At 24.4% G+C, this 12,502-nt stretch overlaps 1 protein-coding gene across 4 annotated transcripts in view; it reads right to left on the bottom strand.

The window, feature by feature from the left end:
- The window catches only part of LOC102578140 (uncharacterized), a 19,899-nt gene extending 19,043 nt beyond the window's left edge, over positions 1-856 (bottom strand). For all 4 annotated transcript variants that reach the window (XR_001474757.1, XR_001474758.1, XR_001474759.1 and 1 more), the window contains exon 1: positions 527-856. Coding sequence is in view for 1 of the 4 variants with exons in the window: in XM_015313513.1 (XP_015168999.1) it covers positions 527-704 (178 nt within the window). In the remaining 3 variants the exon portion in view is untranslated. The remainder of the gene's footprint in view (positions 1-526) is intronic.
- Between the last annotated feature and the right edge of the window lie 11,646 nt (positions 857-12,502).

The raw sequence follows: 12,502 nt of genomic DNA, 5'->3' as shown, positions 1-12,502 counted from the left end.
CTGAATGCCGCCCCCCCCCCCCCCCCCCCCAGTTGTGAAGAGTTCGACCAACATAGCCCCCCACCCCCCTCCTTTTTGCAGAGAGGAGGAAGGGTGATTGCATCTATCAGAAGGTTTTTTTCTCAAACACCATAACAAACTAAAGACAGCCCTTTTACACATATACAAGTGCACCATTAATAAACCCAAAATTGAATTCTGCCCCCAACCCCAAATTCAAAACACCAGAAAGAAAAGGAACAAAAAAGGTAAGAAGAAGAAAAGGTGAGAAAACCAAGGAGCATTCAATTGAGTACAAGGCACATGCAGAAGACCAACCAAAAAAGAGAAAAGGGGGAAAAATCAAAATTGAAGAAAAGGGTATCTCCAAAAAAACTCATTCTATCAAATAATCAAACCCATAAACAGATCACAAAAAAAATCAAGATCAAACCCATCTCATTCAGTAAAGTGACAGCTAAGTACATACACATAGAACTACATTTACAAAAAAAAAAAAAAAAAAGGGAGAGAGATAAAAATGAACCCTGTGAAAGAAGCTTCTGAGTAGTCTCATTGGGATCCATAGAACATTCCTTGAGCATTGCATATATCTCATCTTCACCATGATTTCCAGTGATCTCTTTGATGTTTTGGATCGTCTTTCGCATACCAGAAGGGATTGAAACCCTAGCTAATCCCCCAACTATACCACTGTTGCTCATCTTCACCACCCCAAAGACTGCAACCCCACCAATATTCTCTACTTTAGTATATACCCCAACTATATCTCTCTCAGTATATATGTATCACTGAATCTACAGAGAGAAAGGGAGAGGGAGAAAAGAGAGTGATATAATTTTGGTGAAATATAAGAGCAAAGGGTTCTTCAATATTTTGTATGAATATTTATAGTTTTTTTTTTTATGTACTTTATTAATTTAGAAAAAATATTATTTTATATTATTTTATTGTTATTTGTGGTGTTTAAGGTATTTTTCGTATTTGATTTACTTTTATTTTTTTAGTTTTTGTAATTTATTTGTTTTTATTTATTGTTAGTCAAAGATTGAAATTTGAATTAGATCTTATCATTATTATCGTTTGTCGTTTCTGAGTTAATAAAATGTTTACTTGTATATAAAAATAAAATGATATAATATGGTGAAATATAAATTCTCAAGGGGACGGGTTCTTGAATTATTTTTTTTTGTTATTGATAGTTTTAAAGAATTTTTTTGTATTTGATTTATTTTTATTTTTATTTTTATTTTAAGGAATTTAATTTATTCTATTGTCATTAGTCAAATGTATTTTTTGTATTTGATTTACTTTTACTTTTTACTTTATAAAAAAGGTAAATTAAGTTAATTGTTAGTCAAACTTTGAAATTTGAATTAGATCGTGTCATTACTATCATTTGTCGTTACTGAGTTAATAAACTGTATACTTTGTATATAAATAAAATGACATATTTGGGTGAAATATAAGACTCAAGGGAAAGAGTTCTTAAGTATTTTGTATGCAATATTTATGATTAAAAAAATGGTATCGGTTGTTTTAAAGATATTTTTCGTATTTGATTTACTTTTATTTTCTTATTTTTGTAATTTAAATTTTTAATATTTATTGTTAGTCAGAGTTTGAAAACCAAATTAAATGGTATCATTACTATTGTTTGTCGCTTCTTCTTATGAGTTAATAAATTGTTTACTTAGCATATAAGTTAAACGATAAAAAAATCAAATTTATTAATTTAAAAGAATTTTATAGAACGATGAATTTCTTAGTTGATAAGAAGAGATTATATTGTTGATTAATAATGAGAAGTGAAGAAATAATCGATATGATATACAGTTTTTTATGCTAAATAAAGATATTAGGATTTATTCTTGACTAATAAGATAGAAAGGGCCTTTCTCGCTTGTTTGAAGCCATATAAGGCTTTCTTCAATCGGCAAACAAGGGGGAAGTCTGTCACACCAACCCTTTAAGAGATAGGGACTCCAGCGCAACGGTAAAGAATATATCAATTTATAAGTGTATATTTTTTGCACGTATATTCAAATCAATTAATATATAGTAATAAAAAGGAAAACCTTTTTTTCTTTTTCATTTTGCTATTGATCATGTATTTATTGTATTCGATTTAATTTTTCTTTACTTTTTACACGTATATTCAAATAAATTAATATACAGTAATAAAAAGGGAAATTTATATGTTTGATTTACACATTATTTTATAGTTATTTTTTATTTTACTTGATGAATTTAGAAAAGAATATTTATTTATTTTACTTTTTTTATTGGTCGAGTTAAAGGTATTTTTCGTATTTGATTTGTTTTTATTTTTTTATTTTTGTTTTTATTTATTGTAGTCAAAGATAGAAAATTGAATTAGATCGTATCTTTATTGTCATTTGTCATTTTTTTATTTATTGTTAGTCAAAGATTGATAATTGAATTAGATCGTATCATTATTATTATTTGTCGTTTTTGAGTTAATAAACTGTTTACTTAGAATATAAATAAAATGGTATAATTTGGTGAAATAGAAGACTCAAGGTAAAGGGATTTTCAATGTTTTGGATGCAATATCTATAGTTGTTTTTTAATTTTACTTTATTAATTTAGATAAATAGATTTATTTATTTTTATTGGTCGTGTTAAATGTATTTTTTTTTTGTATTTAATTTACTTTTATTTTTTATTTTTGTAATTCATTTATTTTTATTTATTGTTAGTCAAAGATTGAAAATTGAATTAGATCATATCATTATTATCATTTGTCGTTTCTGAGTTAATAAATTGTTTATATAGAATGTAATAAAATGATAGATTTTGATGAAATATAAAGACTCAAGGGAAAGGGTTCTTGAGTATTTTGTATGCAATATTTATAGATATTTTTTAAATTTAATTTACATTTAGAAATAAAATTATTTATTTATTATTATTATTGGTCATGTTAAAGGTATTTTCGAATTTGATTTACTTTTATTTTTTTATTTTTGTAATTCATTTGTTTTTATTTATTGTTAGTCAAATATTGAAATTTCAATTAGACAGTACCATTATTGTCGTTTGTCGTTTTTTATTTATTGTTAGTCAAAGATTGAAATTGAATTAGATCGTATCATTATTATTATTTGTCGTTTATGAGTTAATAAATTAATTAATTAGAATATAAATAAAATGGTATATTTTGGTGAAATATAAGACTCAAGGGAAAGGGTTCTTGAATATTTTGTATGTAGTATTTATAGTTATTTTTTATTTTACTTTATTAATTTCAAAAAAATATTTATTTTATTTTTATAAATCATGTTAAATGTATTTTTCGTATTTGAATCGCTTTTATTTTTATTTTTGTAATTTATTAGTTTTTATTTATTGTTAGTCAAAGTATGAAATAAGAATTAGATCATATCATTATTATCGTTTGTCGTTTTTCACTTAATAAATTATTTACTTACTATATAAATAAAATGAAATATTTTGGTGAAATATAAAGACTCAAGGGGAAGGGTTTTTGAATATTTTGTATGCAATATTTTATTTTATTTTATTGTTATTGATCATTTTAAAGGTATTTTTTGTATTTCATTTACTTTTATTTTAATATTTTAAGGAATTTATTTTATTTTATTGTTATTAGTCTTGTTAAATGTATTTTTTTCTATTTGATTTACTTTCTTCTTTTTTTAAAGTAAATTATATTTATTGCTAGTCAAAACTTTGAAATTTGAATTAGATCGTGTCATTATTATCGTTTGTCGTTATTAAGTTAAAAAATGTTTACGTCATATATAAATAAAATGATATATTTTGGTGAAATATAAAACTCGAGGGAAAGAGTTCTTGAATATTTTGTATGCAATATTTATGATTAAAAAAATTGTTATTGGTTGTTTTAAATGTATTTTTTGTATTTAATTTACTTTTTTATTTTATTTTTGTAAATTAGTTTCTTATATTTATTGTTAGTCAAAGTTTGAAAATTGAATTAGATTGTATCATTACTGTTGTTTGTCACTTCTGCTTTTGAGTTAATAAATTGTTTACTTAGTATATAAGTAAAACGATAAAAAAATATCGAATTTATTAATTTAAAAGCATTTTATGGAACGATGAATTTCTTAGTTGATATGAATAGACTGTATTGTTGATTAATACCTTTTATTAAAAAAAAATGTTGATTAGTAATGAAAAGTGAAGAAATAATCGATAAGATATAGAGTTTTATATGCAGAATAAAGATATTAAGATTTCTTTTTAAAGAATGTAACAATTTTTAAGTGTGTATTTTTTGCATGTATATGTATCACCGAATCAAAGCGAGAAAGGGAGAGGGAGAAAAGAGAGTGTTATGTTTTTTAGTGAAATATAATACTCAAGGGATAGAGTTCTTGAGTATTTTGTATGCAATATATATTTATAGTTATATATTTATTTTACTTTATTAATTTAATTTTTTTTTTATTTTTTTACTTTTTTATTGGTCGTGTTAAAGGTATTTTTCGTATTTGATTTAAATTATTTTTTTAATTTTACTAATTTATTTCTTTTTATTTATTGTTAATCAAACATTGAAATTTGAATTAGATTGTATCATTATTATAGTTTGTCGTTTCTGAGTTAATAAACTATTTACTTGTATTTTGGTGAAATATAAAAACTCAAGGGAAAGGGTTCTTGAATATTTTGTATGCAATACTTTTGATTTATTTTATTTTTTGTTATTGATTGTTTTAAAGGTATTTTATTTGTATTTGATTTACTTTTATTTTAAGGAATTTATTTTATTTCATTGCTATTAGTCTTGTTAAATGTATTTTCTTTTATTTGATTTTATTTTATTTTCTATTTTTATAAAAAAAGTAAATTATATTTTTTGCTAGTCAAACTTTGTAATTTGAATTAGATCGTATCATTATTGTTGTTTATCGTTACTGAGTTGATAAATTATTTACTTTGTATATAAATAAAATGATGTATTTTGGTGAAATATAAGACTCAATGGAAAGAATTCTTGAATATTTTGTATGCAATATTTATGATAAAAAAAATTGTTATTGGTTGTTTTAAAGGTATTTTTTGTATTTAATTTACTTTAATTTTTTATTTTTGTAATTTAAATTTTTAATATTTATTGTTAGTCAGAGTTTGAAAACCAAATTAAATTGTAGGGAAAAGGGTCTGATATACCCCTCAACTTTATTATTTAGAGCTGATATACCCCTCATTATGAAATTGGCTCACATATGCCCCTATTGCTATACAAATGGCTCACATATACCCTTTTCCTCTAACGGAAATGAAAAAATTAATTTTAATTATTATTATTTAAAGAAATATATAATCCCATATGGGTATATTTATTCTCCTCACACATTTTTTTTTTTGACTTTTTCTGTTTCAACGACTAATTTAAAGTTATTATTTTGGTCTCACCCACTGGACCTCGAGGCGTGTTGCCCCGAGGTCCCACTCTACCCCCCACCCTCGCCTCACCCACTGAATCTTGAGGCGCCGTTCCCCGAGGCCCCACCCCTTAATCATTTGAACCTCGAGGCGTTGTGCCTCGAGGCCACCCAAAGAAATTTTAATCTATATCGTTTTATTTGTTATTTTTTAAGGGGAAAAGGGTCTGATATACCCCTCAACTTTATTATTTAGAGCTGATATACCCCTCATTATGAAAGTGACTCATATATGCCTCTACTGTTATACAAATGGCTCACATATACCCTTTTCCTCTAACGGAAATGAAAAAATTAATTTTAATTATTATTATTTAAAGAAATATATAATCCCATATGGGTATATTTATTCTCCTCACACATTTTTTTTTTTGACTTTTTCTGTTTCAACGACTAATTTAAAGTTATTATTTTGATGGTCAAATTTATTTATGTTTCACTAATTTTCTTGTAAACTTTATTATAGATGACCCAATTTTTTTTCAATACAAAAACTAAATAACAATATAGTCGAAAAAATAGTTTTAAATTATAATATAGCCACAAAAAAATTAGTTTTAAAATTTTCTCTTTACACTAACGAACGAAAGAAAAAAAAATATAAGAATAAGAAACTCAAAAAATAATAATCAATAAAGACGTTAAAAAATATTTTTTGTATAAAAAAGATTAAAATATACCTTGAAATTCGCTAGAAGGATCATATATACCCCTACATGATTTTTTTAAAATTTAAAAGTCAAAAACATAAATTTAAAACTATTTTTTTCACTTCGGTTAAATTAAGGGTATATGTGAGCTCATTTTGTAACGGTAGGGGTATATGTGAGCCGTTTGTATAACGGTAAGGGTATATATGAGCCACTTTCATAACGAGGGGCATATCAGCTCCAAATGGCAAAGTTGAGGGGTATATCAGACCCTTTTCCCTGAATTGTATCATTACTATTGTTTGTCGCTTCTGCCTCTGAGTTTATGATTTCTTTACTTACTATATAAGTAAAACGATAAAAAAAATGATTTTATTAATTCCAAAGCATTTTACGGAACAATGAATTTCTTAGTTGATATGACAAGACTTTATTGCTAATTAATAATGAGAACTGAAGAAATAATCGATATGATATAAAGTTTTTTATACTAAATAAAGATTAAGATTTATTTTTAAGGAATATATCAATTTCTAAGTGTCTATTTTTTGCACGTATATTCAAATCAATTAATATATAGTATTAAAAAGGAAACGTTTTTTCTTCTTTTTTCCTTTTCTTTTTTCTTTTTTTGCTATTGATCGTGTTATATGTATTTATTGTATTTGATTTACTTTTATTTTTTCTTATTGTATTTGATTTACTTTTATTTTTTCTACTTTTTGCACGTATATTCAAATAAATTAATATACAGTAATAAAAAGGGAAATTTATATGTTGATTTACTCTCATTATTTTATAGTTATTTTCTTACTTTACTTTATTAATTTAGAAAGAAAAAAAATTTGAACTTTTTTTTCATTGGTCGTGTTAAAAGGTATTTTCTTTTTTATTTACTATTTTTTTGTAATTTATTTATTTTTATTTATTGTTAGTCAAATATTTATATTTGAATTAGATCATATCATAATTATTATTTTTCATTTTTGAGTTAGTAAATTATTTACTTAGTATATAAATAAAATAATATATTTTGGTAAAATATAAAACTCAATGGAAAGGGTTATTGAATATTTTATATGCAATATTTAAGATTATATATTTTCTCATTGATCGTTTTAAAGGTATTTTTTGTATATAATTTACTTTTATTTTAGTTTTTATTTTAAGGAATTTATTTTATTTTATTGCTATTAGTCGTATTATTTTTTGTATTTGAATTACTTTTATTTTTGTAAAAAAAGTAAATTATATTTATTATTAGTCAAACTTTGAAATTTTAATTAGATCGTATCATTATTATCGTTTGCCGTTTCTGAGATAATAAACTGTTTACTTTGTACATAAGTAAAATAATAAATTTTGGTGAAATATAACATTCAAAGGAAAGAGTTCTTGAATATTTTTATACAATATTTATGATTAAAAAATTTATTATTTTGAAATTTGAATTAAATCGTATCATTATTATCATTTGTCGTTTATGAGTTAATAAACTGTTTACTTTGTATATAAGTAAAATTATAAATTTTGGTGAAATATAACATTCAAAGGAAAGAGTTCTTGAAATAATTTTGTACAATATTTATGATTAAGAAATTTGTTATTGGTTGTTTTAAAGGTATTCTTTGTATTTAATTTACTTTTTAAATTTTTTTTAATATTTATTGTTAGTCAAAGTTTGAAAACCGATTTAGATTGTATCATTATTCATGTTTGTCGCTTTTGCTTCTGAGTTAATAATATGTTCTTAGTATACAAGTAAAACGATAATTTTTTTCGAATTTACTGAATTTAAAAGCATTTTATGGAACGATGAATTTCTTAGTTGATATGAAGAGATTATATTGTTGATTAATAATGAGAAGTGAAGAAATAATCGATATGGTATAGAGTTTTTTATGCTAAATAAAGATATAAGATTTATTTTTAAAGAATATATCAATTTATAAGTGTGTATTTTTTGCACGTATATTCAAATCAATTAATATATAGTAATAATTTAAAAAAAATCTTTTTCTTTTTGCTATTGATCATGTATTTATTGTATTTGATTTATTTTTATATTTTTACTTTTTGCACGTATATTCAAAATCAATTTATAAGTGTGTATTTTTTGCACGTATATTCAAATCAATTAATATATAGTAATAATTAAAAAAAATCTTTTTATTTTTGCTATTGATCATGTATTTATTGTATTTGATTTATTTTTATATTTTTACTTTTTGCACGTATATTCAAAATCAATTTATAAGTGTGTATTTTTTGCACGTATATTCAAATCAATTAATATATAGTAATAATTAAAAAAAATCTTTTTATTTTTGCTATTGATCATGTATTTATTGTATTTGATTTATTTTTATATTTTTACTTTTTGCACGTATATTCAAAATCAATTTATAAGTGTGTATTTTTTGCACGTATATTCAAATCAATTAATATATAGTAATAATTAAAAAAAATCTTTTTATTTTTGCTATTGATCATGTATTTATTGTATTTGATTTATTTTTATATTTTTACTTTTTGCACGTATATTCAAAATCAATTTATAAGTGTGTATTTTTTGCACGTATATTCAAATCAATTAATATATAGTAATAATTAAAAAAAATCTTTTTATTTTTGCTATTGATCATGTATTTATTGTATTTGATTTATTTTTATATTTTTACTTTTTGCACGTATATTCAAAATCAATTTATAAGTGTGTATTTTTTGCACGTATATTCAAATCAATTAATATATAGTAATAATTAAAAAAAATCTTTTTATTTTTGCTATTGATCATGTATTTATTGTATTTGATTTATTTTTATATTTTTACTTTTTGCACGTATATTCAAAATCAATTTATAAGTGTGTATTTTTTGCACGTATATTCAAATCAATTAATATATAGTAATAATTAAAAAAAATCTTTTTATTTTTGCTATTGATCATGTATTTATTGTATTTGATTTATTTTTATATTTTTACTTTTTGCACGTATATTCAAATAAATTAATATACAGTAATAAAAAGGAAAATTTATATGTTTTATTTGCACATTATTTTATAGTTATTTTTTATTTTACTTTATTAATTTTGAAAAGATTTTTTTTTTTTTACTTTTTTATTGGTCGCGTTAAAGGTATTTTTTGTATTTGATTTGTTTGTTTTTTTTTTGTAATTTTTTTTTATTGTTAGTCAAAGAAAGAAATTTGAATTAGATCGTATCATTATTGTCGTTTGTCATTCTTTTATTTATTGTTAGTCAAAGATTGATATTTGAATTAGATCATAACATTATTATTGTGTGTCGTTTCTGAGTTAATAAATTGTCTACTTAATATATCAATAAAATGATATATATATTTTTAATATAGTTGAATGTAAAAGCATTTTGGGAAGGATAAATTTGTTAGTTGACATGAAGAAATTTTATGATGGACAAAGATATTAAGATTTACTTTTTTAAAATTATATTTACTTTTAAGTGTTTATTTCTTGCACGTATATCCTAATCAATTAATATATAGTAACAAAAAGGAGAAACATTTTTTATTTTTTTGCTATTAATTGTGTTATATGTGTTTATTGTATTTGGTTTACTTTTATTTTTTATTTTTGTAATTTATTTCTTATAAATATTGTTAGTCAAAATTTGAAATTTGAATTAGATTGTATTATTATTATTGTTTGTCGTCTGAGCTAATCCATCCATTTATAAAATTTACAAATTCTACAATTCAATGACTATCATTGCAGAACAAGACGTACCATTCGTGAGGTTTCTCCATGACGCTAGTCGGGAGAGATATGAGGACTATCGATGGACAAGTTTCTGCTATGAGAGGGCCTTTTGTATGCGGATGTGACGAAGAAATCTAAGGACTCTCCATGCTCAGACTGATAAGTTCGGCTGGGCCCATTAGTGAAGGCTCCCCTGCCTGGCATTTAGGTTAGATGAGAGAGTTATATACCGTACTTTCTATCGTGCATTGGGATGGCCCCAACTCCACTATTTATATTAGATGAGTGAACATCCAATGTTCAGACTAACAATGAGGTGTTAGAAGTGCTTGATGTTTCAAATGATGCATACGAGACCAAATTCCGGGGGATGATCATGAAGTGGTTGAGGGACACAGTAAGGGCATTACTAGCACTTACTTCACATTCGATGCTAGGAGGTGGATGAGCTCGGTGTCTTGGAGGATCCATCCATCGAAAAACCTCAGTGATATGACCTACCCTCGATCTTTGGTGGTGTCCAACACCATACGGGGCATTAAGCTGAATGTGGAGACTCAGATTGAGTCGGAGTGAAAGGACTTCTATTGGAGTAACAAAAAAAACCCTTTTTCTCCCGGATCTGGTGTCGTAACTATGCCGGTGAGTTGGGGTACCACGAAGGATACCAACTTGGAGATTGGCATAGATGCCCTTTTTAATCCTCTCCGGTGAAGATGGTTGGCTCTAAAGGGAAGAAGTTGAGTAAAATGGGTGAAGTAGCTAGGCTGCAAAGGAGTTAGATGGTTATGATGACGACCCTGCCCCCTTTCCACTCTCAGTCACCGATCACTGGCAGTCGCTTGGAGGATGACTTGGCTGCAGTCATGAGATTCATGGAGGCTACCCCTGCCGGAGCAACAACCCCCCTCCCTCTATCTTCCTCATTGTATTTTGTATTTTTTTCCACTCCCTCTTTATATTTTGTAATTTATATTTTTATCTCCTTTTTTTATTTTCTATTTTTACCTCTCTTCTTCATTGTATTTTGTATTTTCACCTCTCTTTCTTTTTGTATTTTGTATTTTCACTTCTCTTCCTTTTTGTATTTTGTATTTTTACCTCTTTTTGTATTATGATATTTTTTTGAAAATATCATGCGAATGTATTTGATGTATTCCTGCTTGCATTTAGGTTGTATACTATGCTTCCACCTCTCTCCCTCTTGTATATATCACTTGTATTGATTCGCTCTTGTATCATTTGTATTCAATATATTTAGTATCATTTGTATTCAAAAATTTAACCACTTATATTTATTAGTTCTTGTATTATTTGTAATCATTCGCTATTGTATCACTTGTATTCATTTATTCTTGTATTAAATAATGTGTATCAAAAAGACAAAAGAAAAAAAAGACTAAAACGGGAGAAAATATATAATCACAAAGTTGAAAATATAAGAAAAAGGGCAACATAAAGCGATGGAGAGAGAAAGAGAATATGCAATTGATATAGATATACAAAACTACTACAAGAAAAAAAAGGCTAGAGAGAGAGGAAACGAGAGAGCAAAGATATATAATTGATACAAACACACAAAATAAATAACAAGAAAAAACGCTATAGAAAGAGATAAAAAGAGAACAAATATATAGTTGGTACTTGGTACAAACAAACAAAGCAAGATATATGAAAAGAAGCTACAAAAAGAAGAAAGACAGTGAGAGAAGAAAAAGGAGAGAGAGAAAAATATACAATCTATATATATATATATATTTCTCTCTCTCTCTCTATATATATATATATAAATGAGAAACATAGAAAATGTGATGTGACACCTCACTATGACCTTCATTCCTATTTATCTTTTTTTGGCTTTTTTTTTCTTTCATTTTCTCAATAAATAATTTGTTTATTAATTTGAATATTCAATCATATTTACTATTCTAATTATGTCTAATAAGTTACAAAAGAACTTCTATCTATTTATCTTCTCCACTTAAATAACATGTCTCTTCAACTTCTTTTTAACTATTGTTATGGTTTACCCAATCTATAAATAACAATGATCTATAGAGATGTTTAATGTTCATTTTCATTTTTTCATTCTTTCTCTTTATTAGTATAGTTTTTTCCTCCTTTTTTTTTCTTTCATCTTTCATCTTTCATGTACTTAATAATGTTATGATATGATCTTCACTTTGATAAAGGTCATATATATATATTCTTCAAAGATTCATCATAGAGATGTTCACATTAGTTTTGTACAAGTTCATCAAAATGAAGAAGAAAACTTAATTATCTTGGAAGATTCATCAAAAGAGATGATCATATTAGTATAAAAGTTCGAATAGTTTTCAAATATTTTGAAAATTCATTAATGTATTAATTTGATTTCCATTAATATTATTTTATTCTTTTTATTTTATTTTGATCAGATATATAAATTTCCTTTTATTCAACAAAATTAAATTATGAAACTCTACTAACCAACATATTAGAAAGTTCAATTAGCATTTTTTGTTAATTAACTTTGTTCTTCTTCTTCTTCTTATTATTATTATTATTGTATTATGCAAATGAATGAAGATGAAAAGTATCACATTTTTGTTTTTGTGTATATTTGTTTGTCAATTTCTAATTAATATTCTAATTTTTTGTCATTGT

This window comes from Solanum tuberosum, unplaced genomic scaffold, assembly GCF_000226075.1.
Source record: "Solanum tuberosum cultivar DM 1-3 516 R44 unplaced genomic scaffold, SolTub_3.0 scf00251, whole genome shotgun sequence".
Taxonomy (NCBI): Eukaryota; Viridiplantae; Streptophyta; class Magnoliopsida; order Solanales; family Solanaceae; genus Solanum; species Solanum tuberosum.
Note: the sequence above shows the minus strand (reverse complement) of the source record. Positions and strands in the feature narration are given on the sequence as shown.